Below are 16,597 nucleotides of genomic sequence, written 5' to 3'. Positions count from 1 at the left end.
AAACCACAGATGAGGGGGAATTACTGTATGAAAATTATACTATGGAAATCTTTTTGTTTCCATTCTTATCCCCCTTTTAACTCTTCTAACCCTCTCTTCAAAGCACAAAAATACACGGTTGTGCTTTTGAATCAACCAAGTAAGTTTGGTGAGGAAGACACGGTGCTTTTGAAGTATCCTCCCACCTGTGTTTTTAGATTAGCAAAAATGAAGTGTTACATGTCTTTGTTTCACATCTATTCATAGAAGGCTAAAAAGCGTTAAAAGTAACCCAAAAATCCTGATTTCAAGGCCATCCTACTCAATCTGTCAAGTCATAAAACTGTAGGCAGCTTCTGGCCTTGGAATAAGTGTCTCCAGATTCTAAAGAATTTTGAAATTTTTTGTGTTTCCATTAAAATGTTTAAAACATGAGGATGCATACGTTTTGTAAAATATTCTAAGGAAACTGAACTTGAAAATCAGTGATTTTAATTAGTGTTAGAACAAATGTCCCTCTATCATGAGGAATTTATTAAAATGTTTATTTTATTTAGATCAAAAGGGAGAGCGTTTCTCCATGCAAAAGTATATTCGTGGGGAATATAAGTATTTATCCATAGTTAGTAGGACAAACCATAAATGAAAGGAATCAGGGACACCTGGGTGGTTCAGTGGTTGAGCGCCTGCCTTCGGCTCAGGGCGTGGTCCTGGGATTGAGTCCCGCTTCAGGGTCCTTGTGGGGAGCCTGATTCTCCCTCTGCCTGTGTCTGCTTTTTCTGTGTCTCTCATGAATAAGTGAATAAAATCTTTAAAATGAATGAATGAATGAATGAAAAAAAAAAGAAAGGAATCAATCTCATATTAGGTTAATACTGCTGCTCCTTTTGGAACCTTAAAATCTAAAGTATTTTTGTTTTTCCAAAATTAACTGAAGCAGAGTCATGCAAAGGCAAAGGAAGATGCGTTATTTTAGATTCAGGATTATTCTTATGGATATATTTGCAAAATAGAAGATACCTTCCCCTGCTGTGTTAATTGATTTATTAACCTTCCAAGGAACAGACCATATCTTCAGATGCCCTAATTTAGCTAAAGCCAGCAGCTTGTGCACTTTAAAAATTTCCCTTTAACAAAAACCAATAATAATTATTCTAAGAAAATAAAGGTATTTTTAAATTACTACTGTCTTATTCCAACCCTAAACTTGCTGAGATGGTTGGTGTATGAGTATACTTTTTTGGGTTAGATTGGAAAGGTTTCGTGAAGTATGTTTTGAGCAAGGTTTGGTTTTGAAAGATGGCAGAAGCATGGATTAGTAGTAGTAGTAAGGTTGTGGAAAACTTGGACATGCTTATGAACTCAACATTTCACTTAATAGTGGGTTATTCCTAAAATAACTAGTCTCAGCAGGTAATAAATAAGCAGGGTGTTAATTAGCAGATTGATGTATTTTTCCTTCCCGGCTATTAGCTGAAATTTGAGATTTGGAAGCTAGATTTTATTGGAGTCATGTGGCAGTCTGTAATCCCAGGAGGAGTAGAATACGACACTGATAAAAGAAGCCGGTTTTTACTGTGAGCACAGGGTATAAACTGGGTTAGAGGCATGAGGAGGCTATAAGCTAGTTGTTGAACAAATGGGGACGGTGACCCGGTGATGGGGATGTGATCTGGAGGGAGGTGACAGAAGGGGGCTTTTCATCACCTGCCCGTGAAAGCACACTGCCTCCACCTTTCCTGTGTCACTTAATCTCGTGTTCTGTGTGGTCATCTAGATATCTCAGAAGATGAGAAACCTCTAAAGAGGAGCCTTCTCTCCAAAGTCTCACGAGCAAAGCGGAAGAGAGGCTGCAGTGGTCCTGGGGGCCCTGCCCACAGTCCAGCCAAAATGAAAGTGGCCAAGGTGTCTGTTAAATCTGAAAACCCCAAAATTGTGAAGGATGAAGCCCTCAGCGACGGGGAGGAGTTCAGGTGAGATGGCTGACAAGCTTCCAGCCAGGTCTGGATTGCTGCCCTCGGAAGTGTGAGTCCTAACACCTGCTCTTTCTCCTCACTGTGGTCTGTGCTAAAGATGGGGTCTTTAAACTCTTCCAGCTGGAGCTCAGACCACTAGTAAGATTCTTCTTAGCAATTAAAGTAGCCCCTTGAATAACCAGGTTTGCACTGCATAGGTCCACTTATACGTGGATTTTTTTTTTTTTTTTGGATAAATACAGTAAGCACTGTAGGTATAGTTTTTCTTGTGATTTTTAAAAATAACACATCCATTTCTCTAGCTTACTTTATTGTAAGGATGCGGTATATAATACATATAGTATATAAAATATGTGTTAATCGTCTGTATGTTACTGGTATGGCTTCCAATCAATAGTAGCCTAGTAGTAGTTAGCAGTTTTGGGGATTCGAAAGTTCTGTGCAGAATTTTGACTGTGCAAGCGGTTGGTGCCCCAACCCCACATTATTCAAAGGTCAGCTGTTTTACAGTTTACCTCCCAAACTTTTCAGATGATATGACAGCTTGCAGAAAGTGATTTGTTTGTGGTTACACAGCAAGATGGTGGCAAAAACCAGTTGAGATTTAGGCCTTCTGACTCCTGGTCCAGTGCTCTTTCTACTGCACAAAGGTACCACAAACATAAACTGTTGGCTGGCCGTTCCAGCTTTCTTTTGGACTGCTCTCCTCAGGTTCACTCTGCTCCCCCCAGGCTAGACTTCTGGTCACTCACTTGCCACATGCTCATACGGGGCACATCAAGAATGAGTTGTGCTCATTCTTCCTTCTACTTGGAATGCTTTCTTCCACCTAGAAGATGTGGATCACAGTCCATCCACTTGACAGCCTTCATTGATCCTTCCCCTTTGCCTCCTCTGAGTTCTTGCACTTACTTGTATCTTGCCACGTCCCCTGCTTACTACCCTGCAAGCTGTCTGAGGCCTGGAACCATGCCTGGTTCATTTTTGTATGCCCTGTGGCATCTAGGGCAGGGCCTTTTATTTGGCAGAAACGAAACAAGGATTTTTGCGGTTGAATGAACATGCATAGTAATACAGGGTGAACAGTAAATATGAGCTAAGTGAACACTTGATCGTCTATCTCCTAGGAAGGTTGTGTGTGGGGGAGTGGTCAAGAAAGGAAGAACAAAGAGGTAGTAGTGCCTTCAGAAACCAATCTTCCATCTTAGTCCTGGCTTTTCTGCAGTCCTCACAGAGGAAAGGAGCCCAGGAGGGGGCAGCAGTACGCAGGAGCATGAGGAAGTGTGGAAATTTTGCACTCAGGTCATCTCTTTTCCTTTATTTTCCTGAGAATGCATACCTCAGAGCTTCCTCCTGCCCAGTTGCTTCTCCCTACCAGTTGAGTTCTTTCTCCAGAGAAATCCACACACATAGACCAGGATTCTGCTACTTAAAGCTCTGCGGCCCTCCCTTCCCTCTCGGTTGAGAGTCGACTTGCAGACAAACCTGTAGCCGTGGACATTTCCACTACATTTATCCTAAGGAGAAATTTTTGTTTCTGTGGTGCTGAAAGTGGTCTGCTGAAGGGGAGTGCGTGTATTTTTAGAGCTAAAGACAGGATTTTACTTGTCTGAGCTGAAATTTTAGGTGATGGTCTCACTGAGAATACACCTCAAACCTCACAGAAGCTTAAAGTAACTGCTCTAGGGATCCCTGGGTGGCACAGCGGTTTAGCACCTGCCTTTGGCCCGAGGCGCGATCCTGGAGACCCGGGATCGAATCCCACGTCGGGCTCCCGGCGCATGGAGCCTGCTCCTCCCTCTGCCTGTGTCTCTGCCTCTCTCTCTCTCTCTCTCTTCTGTGACTATCATAAATAAATAAAAATTAAAAAAAAAAAGTAACTGCTCTAAACACATTTTGCATATGAAATAGCAAAAATAGATTACGTATCAGTAACCACTTCATCTTCAGCCAATATTCAGCTAGCTGTTTATCTGTGTAGTGACCTACTTAACTAGCTAGGTATCAGTACTTTTGGTATTGTTTGTGACGTACTCGTGTATGGACACATCCCCACATACCGTAAGGTTAAATTTCTACCAGCTTCTGTCTACTTACATCATGGAGGTGGGAGGAAACAGTCATGTGACCATCAGCAAATGTGAATTCCTTCTACTTTTTTATTCTTTATAAAGGTTTTATTTTATTTATTTGAGAGAGAGCAAGCACAGAGGGAGAAGGAGAAGCAGACTCCCTGCTGAGCAGGGAGCCTGATGCAGGGCTCCATCCCAGGACCCTGGGATTATGACCTGAGCTGAAGGCAGGCACTTAACTGACTGAGCCAGCCAGGCCCCAAATTGCCTTTTCACTGTGTTGTCTACCTGCCTGTGTATACACATAAATTTCATAGCTTCTACTTTTTTTTTTTTTTTAAGATTTTATTTATTCATGAGAGACACAGGCAGAGACACAGGCAGAGGAAGAAGCAGGCTCCCTGTAGGGAGCCCGACATGAGACTTGGTCCCAGGACCCTGGGATCATGCCCCGAGCCAAAGGCAGATGCTCAACCACTGGCCATCCAGGCACCCCACAGCTTTTACTTCTGAAACTCATATTATTATGGTTTCTTCTAAGTTTTCCTGTACCACACTTCCAGACACAGCTGTGTTTTCCCTCACACAGCTCTAGGCTGTGGGTTCATTGCCTTCCTTCTGTTAAAGGCACGTCTAGTGTCAGACTGATGATCAGAGCATGTCTTGAGCCCTTGAGACGCACCAGTGATGGAGGGAATGAGGCTCAGAGTTCACATATTATCTTTAAATAATTGTCATAGGTTCTCAGTCGAAGAAGGAGTCCTTAGAATTCCACTTAGCTTGAATGCACTAGGACGTGTGAGCCTTCTTCACCTTCCCTGCTATGATCTTTACACAGGGACTTCGCCAGTGTTCGGAAGAAGGCACACCCTTCACAGAGAGAGGCTGCTGTGGACAAAGGCAGCTGTGAAGAAGATGATGAGGAAGAGAGTGAAGACGAATGGGAAGAGGTAGAAGGTACAAGAGCTATGTGATCCTGTTTTTCCATTTGAGTCGGCTGGGAGTCATGTCACTAAGTTGCAATCTCGTTTCCTTTTGAAACTAAGTACCACCAAATAAGGTTGTGGTAAGGACTTGCTTTCCATGCAAGGAAAAATTCATGACCAGGTTACCAAAGAAGGGTGTGTATTTTCTTCCCCTTTTGGCTGTCAGTGGTTAGATCACGAGATGGAGGCAGCATCATTTCGTAGGAAGCACACAGGTTTTAAGAGTAGTGAGATTTGGGTTCAGAGCCCCGTCTTAGCATTTGTATAGCTGTGTGAACAAGAAAATCCACCTGTCAGAGCTGTTATTTCACAATAACAGTAAGCACAACAGTAAGCACTGAAGGCTCACCGTGAGCTGTTCACAGGGTAGACTCCCAGGATTATAGTGGGGGAGGAAAGGTTTGGAATGTAATCTGCCTAAAGCATCCTGTACTTACAGTAAATGGCAGCTAATGTTATCATCTCTGATTTCTTCTGTCTAGCTTGACTTCATCCCAGCTTTTGATTTTGAAATGGTTTTTGAAAACCTACAAACCAATTTAAAATTAGCACATTGACTCTTCACCTAGATTCAGTAATTTTAACATTTGCCATAGTGAATGTATCTTTCTCCAGATACACAATGTGCACAGTGTGAAAGTAAGACGGCAGACATCCTGGCACTTTTCATGCATTTCCTGAGAATAAGACCACCTCCTGCATGATAAATATTTTCACACTTAAAAAAAATGAAAAGTCTCTAATTGTTACAAAAATATGCTTCATAGCTGTTTGTTTCTAATCCAGGATCTAATCAAAGTGTGTTACACCTCTTTAGTCTCCTATAGTCTAGAACAGTGCACCCCATCCAGCATCTTTTTTTGCTTTTTGTAGAACTGCTGTTTTTGAAGTTTTGGCCTTTTCCTTTGTAGGATGTCTCATACTCTAGTTTTGTCTGATAAACAGGCATCTGAGGATGTTTCACTATCCCCTGGTTTCTTACAAACTGTAAGTTCAAATTTGATTGAACTTAGGTTAAACTTTTTTTTTTTTTTTTAAGATTTTATTTATTTATTTGAGAGAGGGAGCAGGAGAGCACAAGCGTTGGAGAGGGGGAAGCAGGTTTCCTGATGAGCAGGGTACCCAAAACAGGGCTTGATCCCAGAACCCTGGGATCACGACCTCATGACCTGAGCCAATAGCCACTTAACCGACTGAATCACCCAGGTGCCCCTAAACTTTTTTTGGGGCAAGAATACTTCACAGCTTTGTACTTCATACTGCATCCATTAAGAGGCACCTCACATCAGGTTGCTCTACTAGTGTTGCTAAGTTTGAGCACGTCATGTGGTACTGCCAGATTGTGACAATATAAAGGCATGTTTTCCCGCTGTAATTAACCTTCTTAGGTTGTACTCTGATTCTGTGTGAACATCTTATTTATTCTAAACAACTTTTTATTTAATGGTTTTTATTATGCATGGATCTTTACTGAATCAGAGATTATTACATTGAGTATTCCAGAATGGAATATTCCAATTCTCTCATCTCATATGCATTTATCAGTTGACTTTGATGTGTAAAGAAGAGCTCTCTCTTTTAAGAATTGTATTTATTTTGAGTATCACTTAAAGATATTTAAAAATTGATAATTTATCAGTTATTATCACTATGCTTTCTGATCTTCAAGTTGTCCCAGTGGGAGCCCCTTTAAGCCAACTACCCTACTATTTGACATGGTCTCATTTGTTTTTGAGAACATTCTGGTTTTCTGGCACAAGGTGTTACAGGTCCACCCTATACTCTTCTTGCTCTAGATGTGTAACAGCTTTTGTTTCTCCAGAAAGCCCTGGCTCATTTTAGTAGGGACTGGTATGTAGTAAACCAGATCTTGACATTAGGTGTGTTCATTGCCAATGGGGTGTCATTGCTTCTGGACCTAGAGACTCTTTAAAAGGGTCTTTGCTTACGAAGTTCACAAATCCAGCTCTGAATTCAGTTTATTTTAACTGTGCTTTACAAGTGATATAGAAGGTAAAGAGATTTAAAAAAGATGTGTTCCTTATTATAAGTTTGTGATTGGGGCTGGAAGGCCCCTGAGTCATGCCTGTATACAAAGCAAATTATGATACGCGTTATTGTAGTAATACAGAGAATAGGAAATTGTTCTTATTTGGCTTTTTTTTTTTTTTTTTTTCTTGGAGAAAGCCTAAGTCTACTAAAACACTCATGAGCATCAGCTCCTTGATACCAGAGTTCTGGATCTAACTCAGTTCAATATCCCTGTGCCTCAGTTTCCTGCTCTAAGGGCTCTTTCTCTGGGTTGCTATTCAAGTTAGATAAGAAATGTAAAACAGCTTCGTCTGTGACATTTTTGAGGTACTCAAAGCATGGTACGAATATGGGTCTTCTACCTTGGATCTGTTCCTAACTCCATCCCATCAGAACCTCCATTTTGTTTAATACGAAAGCTAATGTAATAATTATTACCGTTTTTTTTTTTTAAGATTTTATTTATTTTGAGAGAGAGTGTGTGCACATGTGTGCATGTGGACAAGGAGAGGGAGAGAGAATCTCAAGCCGACTCCATGCTGAGCACAGAGCCTGATGTGGGGCTTGATCCCACAACCCTGAGATCATGACCTGAGCCAAAACCAAGAGTTAGACATTTGACCAACTGAGTCACCCAGGTGCCCCTATTATTACTGATTTTAAAATTTCATTTATTTTTTTTAAAGATTTATTTATTTTAGCGGGGAGGGGAAGGGGAGAGGGAGAGAGAGACTCCCAGGCAGACTCCCCACTGAGTACAGAGCCCAATGTGGGGCTCAATCCTAAGACCTGAGACCATGACCCAAACCAATATCAAAAGACAGATGCTTAACTGACTGAGCCACACAGGCACCCATGATTTTTAAAAATTATTATTATTGGGGCACTTGGGTGGCTCAGTGGTTGAGCATCCATCTTTGATCAGGTTGTGTTCCTGGGGTCCTGGGATCGAGTTCTGTATTGGGCTCCCTGCAGGGAGCCTGATCCTCCCTCTGCCTATGTCTCTGCCTCTCTCTCTGTGTCTCTCTTGAATAAATAAAATCTTTAAAAAAATAAAAATTATTATTATCACTAGAACTTGGTGAGCCTGTGCCAGGTGATGTGGGAGAAAATGCAGCCTTCTCTAAATCCGTTCTGCCTGTGAAACCAGTGGAGATAGAGATTGAAACACCCCAGCAGGCGAAAGCAAGAGAAAGAAGGTAAGATTAGGCCCTTGTCTCTAGATTCCAGTCACAAATAATCAGCAAGGGCTGCTACTTAATGAAAGCTTTTGAGAAACACAGAGGAGACTAGGGCTGAGTATCAAAGTGGTCAGGAGCCTTCAGTGAGAGTCCTGGGTTCACTTTTCGGACTTGAACGAGAATCTTGGTTTGTTCTCTGGCAGGGGAGGACATAGGAAGAAGAAACTCTTACCTATTGGGTATCTGTTAAGTGCTGAGGGCTCTGCAAGTTGTCCATTATCTTACATAAACTTTAGTGTGTGAATGAGGACCTGGAGGCTCAGAGAAATTAAATAACATTTCAGGAGTCACTCAGCCAGGAAGTGGATGAGCCAAGATCTAAATTCTCTCCTGCCAACTCGACACTCATGCTTTTGCACTATGTCACACTGCACGATTTGAGGCAGTGCCCCACTATGGTAGGGAGCCCCCATTCCATCCCAGGACCACTGCCACTTCTGGTGGCTTGGGAACGTGGAACACAATGTCTGGTGGTTAATTGGCTAAAGAGTACCACTCTTTGATGGGCATGTTATTAGACATGAACGAAGGAGTTGATAGAAGTCATTCAGGAAGCATCAAGTTTTCTTACAGGTGCATGGGACATAGGCATGGAAGAGATTTTACAGCAGAACAGCGCATACCAGTGAATGTGCGCCAGTTTAACCCAAAAATACTGGTGCTAAGGAGGGAATCAGGAATTGAGAGGTCAGACAGGCAGGCAAGACTTCTTGGTGGATGTGCACTTCAAAGCATGTCCATGAGGCATGATGGGTAGAGAATGTCCCAAGCCACCGTGTTCAGGTGAGAAGGACCAGAAAAGTCTGCAGAGAGTAGCCAGCTTGCAGATTGGCCCCAGTGGCACAGCCTTGTGCAGGAAAACAAGGATAGTGATTCCCGAGCTGTTACACATGAAAGAAGGTAATTGGAAGCTGGGGTCAGGTGTCAGTCTCCCACTTCATTCTCCCAATTTTTTCAATATGCCTTGCAGCGAAAGGATAAAAGTGGAGTTTGAGACTTATCTCCGGAGGATGATGAAACGTTTCAGTAAAGAAGTCCGTGAGGACACCCACAAGGTAAGGGCAGGGGGGCGAGGGGATAGTGTCCTCGCTGCCGAGGCAGGGTGGTGTGGTGCACTCCCTCCATCTCTTCTTCCACCTGTTTCATAACCTCAGTTCCCATCTCCACTGAAGAGACCACGGCTTTGACTTCATCAGGTAGTTACTGAACGGTATTATGGACTTTGCAGGGTACTTGGCCTTGTGGGGATAGAGACTCATATAAAGCTCATTTCCTGCCATTAGGGAGCGTCTGATCTCCCATATGGAACAAGACAGACTTCAAAACAGGAAATTCAAGACTCAGGACCAAGAAAAGGATCAGTGTGGATCTAGTGGCTGAGGAAGGTGGCTTTATTTACAACAAAGTCCAACAGAGATTGGTGGTGGGGATGCTACCCTCGCTCACTTCAGAGGGCATGGCAGGACGAGCTGTGTGTCTGCGTCTTGGAGGGATGTGCGGTAGAGGCCTGTGCTAAGTGAGGGAAGGGCACTTTGATGTCCCTCTGACTGGTAGTGGGCAGCCAGAGTGGGTAGAGCTGGCAGGCAGGGAAAGAGATGGTGTCTGCAGCAGCCGCAGAAACCTGGAGGTGAGATGAGCATAGGACAATGAGGAGATGAGATACCTGCCTCCCTGAGCCCTTGAGGAACACCTGAGATAGCTGCTTGTACCTCTCGGTAGAGATGAGAGGAAGGGAAGAATTCATTTGACTCCAAGATGAGGCAAGAAGAGCGGAGCTGTTGACTGAAATGGAGAGGTCATAGGTAGGGAGGAAGGCAGACTGTTTTGAAGGGAAAAGGATGTAAAGTTGTGGAGAAGATGGGGTGGAGGGGGAGTCACGTGACCATCTCTGGAGGTTGGAGAGTGGTTGGAGCTCATGTGGGGGGATGGCAGTGGGGTCTGGAGAGGAGGAGGCTGGGTTCTGGCACCCTGGGAAGGGTGGAGAGTGGTGTGGTGAACCCGCATCCTCCCCCAGCTTGGACGATCACCGGCGTTTGCACATCTCCCTTCTCTCCCCCTACTTACTTTTCCTCCCAATCTTTTTGGAGCAAATCTCAGACATTGTAGACTGTCATCCATAAGTCTGCAGCATGTATCTAAAAGACAAGTCCTCTTAGAAAAAAAAAGTTTGTGTTGTGCAATTTTGAGATTTGGTTGTATCTTTGAGGATTATATCTCAGGAGAAGATAGGGTGAAAGACAAAGTCTTAGGAAATGGGTAACATTGGGATTTTTACTTCCTTGTGTGTTGAAATAACAGCAAATAATTCCTGCCCATAAAGTGTTTCTCAGTTTGGCAGCAAAAACCCCTCTAGTTCTTGGCCTACCATCTTCCCCTTCTTCCCAGGTTCACCTGTTGTGCCTGCTGGCGAATGGTTTCTATCGAAGTAACATCTGCAACCAGCCAGATCTGCTTGCTATCGGCCTGTCTATTGTCCCAACTCGCTTTACCAGAGTGCCACCTCAAGACGTGGACTCCGGCTACCTGTCAAACCTGGTGAAATGGTATGGTCCTCTGACCCCTCCTGCAGAGCCCTACTGTAGGACTTACGACTCTCAGAGGCTGGGGGCATGTCAATTCCACAGACCTTCCCTGAGAGGATCCTATATGTCGGGCCTTGGGCACAGCATTGCGGATAGAGAAACGTCAGGCACAATCTCTGCCCTGGAAGACCTCCCATATTGGCCGGGAGACAGCTCCACCCCAGATTATCAGGGTAGCATGAGGAGTGCTTAGGAAAGGGTCTGCTGGGGACTGTAGGTGCACGTAGCAGCTGGGGTCTGGAAGGCTCCCAGGGATGTGAAGTCTGCGGGGATCTTCAGTGGTGAGCCGGGGTCAGCCACACAGACTTGGGAAGATTAGAGCAGAGGTGGTGAGGCTCACTATTCCCTTCCAAGACTCTCCCTTCTGATTTTCTTGGCTGTGAAAGAATAATGGGCATTCCTCTTTGCCCTGAGGGAACACCTGGTTTCTCTCCAGGTTTGTTGGTACATTTACAGTTAATGCAGACCTCTCAACCAACGAGCAAGATGGCCTACAGACTACGTTGGAAAGGAGGTTTGCTATTTACTCTGCTCGAGATGATGAAGAGTTGGTCCATGTAAGTGATTCCCCCTGGCAGCACTATTTTTTAGTAGGTAATGACCATGGCAGTCATGTGCAAGATACCATTCCAGTGTTTTATGTGTTCTTCTTTTTTCAGTCCTCATAAAATAAAAAATAGGTTCTGATGCTCAGAGAGGCCAAAGAACTTTCTTAGGGTCATTCCGCTGGTAAGCGCTGGAGTCAGGTCCAGGACCAGTATGTGGATGGAAAGCCTGCACTGTTTCTACTGTTTGGTGTCCTGGAGTATTAAGCACTTAATTTTTGGTCAGGTGCTCTAGAATTGTTTCCATTAACTATTCAAAAATTATGTTCAGAGGTCCCAGGGAAATGCTTTTTTGAACATTGACTGCTGAAATCCATCAGAAAGCGTATATCCTTACCTTCCAATTTGAGAAGTGACACTGGCCGGCAGCTGGGCAGTGGGGAGAGTACTGTCTACCAGAAATAGAGGTAGAAATATAGCTGTATCCCTGAAAGATTCTTATTAATTATATATACTCCTGAGATCCAGCTTTTCTATTTGTTTAGGGAAAGAGACCAGACTTCTTGGCCCTGAAAAGCCCAGATGATTGGCACCCTTACCTCTTTCTGAAAAGTCTAAGAGACCTGACATGGCCAGTAATTTTGCCATAATACTACCACCCAGAGACAAGCATTAATAGTTGAGTGTTATCCTCTAAACTTTGTTCCTGTGTGTATTTCCAAAATATTTTACCCACCCTAAAAGGATACCATGTGCCCATTAAATAGTTACTTCCCATTCCACTCCATCCTCCGCTCCCTCAAGCACCCAGCACCCACCATTCTGCGTTCTGTCCCTGTGGATTCATGTATTCTGGATGTTTCATGAGGACGAAGTATCATATGTGATCTTTTGTGTCTGGCTTCTTTCATTTAGCGTAGTGTTTTCAAGATACAACCATGTTGTAGCATGTGAGCACTTTGTTCCCTTTTATGGTCTGTTGTAGGGATAGACCACATTTTGCATCCATTAGTTGATGGACATTTTGGCTCTTTCCACCTGTTGGCTGTTGTAAAGAGTACTCCCATAAATGTGTGTACGTGTATTTATTTGAGTACTTGTTTTCAGTTCTTTTGGGTATATACCCAGGAGTGGAGTGCTAGGTCATTTTATGTGTAACTTTTTGAAGAGTTGTCAGACTTTTCCACAGCAACTGCACCATTTTACAGTCCCACCAGCAATGGACATGGGCTCCAGTTTTTCCAGATCTTCACTAACACTGTGTTTTCCTTTTTTTTTTTTTTTCTTACAGCCATCCTAATAGATATGAAGTGGTAGTTCATGGTGGCTTTGATTTACATTTCCCTAGTGGCTCATGATGGTTATCGTGCTTGTGTGCATATTGACCATTTCTTCTTCGGAGAAATGCTTATTCAAATCCTATCCCCATTTTTAATTTTTTATTTTATTTTATTTTAAAAGATTTTATTTATTTATTCATGAGAGACAGAGAGAGAGAGAGGCAGAGACACAGGCAGAGGGAAGAGCAGGCTTTACCCAGGGAGCCCAACGTGGGACTCAATCCCGGGACTCAGGGATCACACCCTAAGCTGAAGGCGGCACTAAACTGCCAAGCCACCTGGGCTGCCCGTATCCCCATTTTTTAATTGGATTCTTTATCTTTTTGTTATTTAGTTGTGAGAATTCTTTCTATATTTTAGATGCTACACCCCTGTCAGATGTGCACATATTTTCTCCTATTGCAGAGGTTGTCTTTTCCCTTTCTGGAGAAAGTCTGTTGTTGCACACAAGTTTTACTTTTGGTAAAGCCTGCTTTTTCTATTTTTCTTTTATTCCTTATACTTTTGGTGTCTCATCTAAGAATTCATTGCCAAATCTAAGGTCATAAAGCATATCTTCCGTATGTTTCCTTCTAAGAGTTTTACAGTTTTAGTTCTTACTTGTAGGTTTTTCATCCATTTTGAGTGAATGTTTATATATGACATGAGGTCGATATTCAACTCTATCCTTTTTGCATGAGGATATCCTGTTGTCCTGGCACCCTATGTTGAGGAGACTATTCTTCCAGCTGTTTGTTGTCGTTATCTTCACTACTGGTTGGAGAGACAAGTTTTTCAATGGGGATTGCATGGCCTTTGCACCATCGTTAAAAATCATTTGGCTGTTGACATATGAGTTACTTCTAATTTTGTTTAGCCATCATGACTCCTTCAACTCTTTCAGTCTGGCAGTTTCTGGGTTTTTCCTCGTCCTTCCTATCTTGACACTTTTCAGTATACTGCTTAGGAATTTTGTAGAGTGTCCCTCAATTTGGGCTTCTTTGATGTTTTTTCATCCCCTGCTGCTTTCAAATCCAGAAGAAATAGGCAAAATTAATTATTATTATTTTTTTTTTTGCTAGAGCACGGTGTTTTGCAGTAAACCTGCCCTCTTGTTTCTTGCGCTCTTCTTTGGGCATTGCAGTAATTCCTGAGACTCTGAGGTCTGCATGGGAAGATCTTGATCATGTGCTTTATCACTGTCCCTGTTTTGGACATTTGTTCCCCTGAGGAGGCTCCACTCCTTACAGGTTAACAGAATTTTTAGAACTGCAGCCTCCAGTAGAAAGCCTTGTGGGGAAAATGGTAAACGGAATAGAATTTGGAGATCTGGTGGTGATGTTTTCTACTTTTTCTTCTCAAAGTGGTCTTTCGTTTATTTTTATTTTAACCACAAGTACGAACACCTGTTGAATACAAGAGTTAGGTAAGCTGAAAAAAAAATTACCTGTGAACACCTATAAACCCAAAACAGGTCCTTTTCCAAATACACGTATATGTTTATATGCTTTTTTTTTTTTTTGACAAAAATTAACATTACACACTAAAAACTAGACTTCTCTTTTCCTTTACCATGTAGCGAACATCTTCTCTTTTATTTTTCTCTAAAGATAAATCTCTTCGGCATCATTTTTAATAGTGTGCAGGGTTCTGGGCTCCTGTTGTTTGGTCCTTTCTAACTTTTCCCTGTTAGAAAAAACTACCATGACAAACAACGTGGAATTAGCGAAATCCTCAGTTTTTTCCTTAGGATAAATGTGTCATTCTTTTTCACTGCAGATATTTTTATTGATCCTGCGGGCCCTGCAGCTCCCGACCCGACTGGTGCTGTCTTTGCAGCCACTTCCTCTGAAGCTACCTACGGCAAAGGTGGGGTTCTCCTGGACAGCGGTTGGCTTGGTGGGGAGGGAGAAATTATCAGACTTCCAACAAAAAAAAATTGGTCATTAAACTATCTTTAAGGGCTGATATTCATGGAGTGTGGGCCCCTGGGAGCCTGTCATGCTCAACCCTGTGTTGGGAAGACAGGACACCTGTGGGCCTCCAGCAGCCTAAACCTGGTCTGGAGAGAGGTCCCGGGTCCCCCATGGGTTAGTGCCGTATGACAGCAGAATGGCCGCATCCTCCTCCTCCTTGGCCATGTGGAGTAGTAGTGGGTGAAGGACTCTGGGTTCTGCCATCATCTAAGCAGGAGGCTTAGCACTCTGAAGCTTAGTGGTCCAGAAGTGGATTTCATTCTGCTAATGAAGCAAGTTTATTAAGTGTATCGATATTTGTTCATAAGACACATTGTGTGCAAGGTGGGTATTATTGCTGAGGAAACTAAGACTCAGAGGTTTATATGTACGTAATAAATAAATATTTAAGAAAATGTAAATTAAATGTATAATTGACTGAAACCACCTAATGAATGAGAAGCAGAACTGGAGTTGAAACCCAGGCTTGTCTGTTTCTGGTGCTCTTTTCCCTGGGCCAATCTCTAGAGTGAAAAGAGTTACACTGTGACTTATCTAAGATGCTACAGATTTTTGTGAATACATTCTTATATTTCTAAAGGATTGCCAGCTGACCCTCTCTGAGTTGGGGACATCTGTGGATGCTGGTTCTGTAGCCAGTGACTTAGCCCTGGCAGATTATAGGCTTTCTATCATATCATGATAAATTTCCTATTGTTTAAGGGAAAGAAAGCTACCACGGAGAAATCTGCAGAGGATCCTGGCAGCTCCTTGGAAACTTCCAGCCCAGTTGCAGAAGGCCAAACCAAACCTAAGACCAGCAAAGGAACCAGACAAGAGGACACATCTTCTAAAGGCCTTGGCAGTACAAGTGCCAAAGGGAAGAAGGGCAAGGCAGCTGCAGTTGGGAAGAGACGGAGAGAGCCCTCCTCTAGTGGGGAAGAAGAGCGCAAGGCAGGAGGACAAGAGGAGGAAACCCAGAGACGTCGGTATGGCCGAGAGCGGCAGGTGGCCTCCAGGGTGTCTTATAAAGAAGAGAGCGCAAGTGACAAGGGCAGCAGTGGCTCTGACTTCGAGCTTTCCAGTGGGGAAGCACATCATTCATCTGATGAGGATTCTGAGCCTGTCCTTCCCCGGCAGAGGAGAGCCCCAGGCCCCCAGAGGACAAAGGCAGGGTCCAGGACTGACTCCAGGACCCAAAGTGGAAGACCCTCTAAGCATCCCGGTTTTCCAGCAGCATCCACAAGCTCTTCAAGCAGTAAGAGTAAGCAAGGCAAGAAAATCTCCAGTGATGGTGAGGGGGCAGAAAGAAGGAAAGCAGCTGGTGTAGACCAGTGGCTAGAGGTGTTCTGTGAGCAGGAGGAAAAGTGGGTGTGTGTGGACTGTGTGCATGGTGTGGTGGGCCAGGCTCTGGCCTGTTACAAGTATGCTACCAAGCCCATGACCTACGTGGTGGGCATCGACGGTGATGGCTCGGTCCGGGATGTCACCCAGAGGTACGACCCAGCCTGGATGACTGCGACCCGCAAGTGCCGGGTTGATGCCAAGTGGTGGGCTGAGACCTTGAGACCATACCAGAGCCTGTTGGTGGAGAGGGAGAAGAAGGAAGATTCAGAGGTAAGGCCTCGGCTGCCATGGGCTTGAAGGCCCATCTTGGCACACCTTGTATATGCCTGGCCCTGTGTGAGGCATCTTTCTGTGTGATCTTATGTAATTATCACAGCACTATAGACCTGGGATGACTGTTGTCTTAATTTGCCAGTTAAAAATGGAAGAGCTGAGAGATTAACTGCCCTGGTATTTGAACCCATGTCTATTTGGCTTCGAAGCTATATACAGTATACTTTTAGGTTGTTTCCTAGTTGTAAATTGGGAACTTTAAATACTTTATGCAATCACATAAATTGCACT

The 16,597-nt window shown here is 43.6% G+C and overlaps 1 protein-coding gene across 2 annotated transcripts in view; it reads left to right on the top strand.

Moving 5' to 3' along the window:
• The window catches only part of XPC (XPC complex subunit, DNA damage recognition and repair factor), a 29,193-nt gene that overhangs the window by 3,797 nt on the left and 8,799 nt on the right, over positions 1 to 16,597 (top strand). Inside the window, exons 2-9 of one of the 2 annotated variants that reach the window (XM_049098396.1) lie at positions 1,766 to 1,952; positions 4,866 to 4,984; positions 8,120 to 8,243; positions 9,256 to 9,340; positions 10,671 to 10,828; positions 11,304 to 11,424; positions 14,511 to 14,600; positions 15,410 to 16,303. In XM_049098396.1, coding sequence (XP_048954353.1) covers positions 1,766 to 1,952; positions 4,866 to 4,984; positions 8,120 to 8,243; positions 9,256 to 9,340; positions 10,671 to 10,828; positions 11,304 to 11,424; positions 14,511 to 14,600; positions 15,410 to 16,303 — 1,778 coding nt within the window. Of the gene's footprint in view, positions 1 to 1,756; positions 1,953 to 4,865; positions 4,985 to 8,119; positions 8,244 to 9,255; positions 9,341 to 10,670; positions 10,829 to 11,303; positions 11,425 to 14,510; positions 14,601 to 15,409; positions 16,304 to 16,597 lie in introns of those variants that run through there. The other variant, XM_035702393.2, reaches the window with a different exon arrangement.

Source organism: Canis lupus, chromosome 20, assembly GCF_003254725.2.
Source record: "Canis lupus dingo isolate Sandy chromosome 20, ASM325472v2, whole genome shotgun sequence".
Classification (NCBI taxonomy): Eukaryota; Metazoa; Chordata; class Mammalia; order Carnivora; family Canidae; genus Canis; species Canis lupus.
Note: the sequence above shows the minus strand (reverse complement) of the source record. Positions and strands in the feature narration are given on the sequence as shown.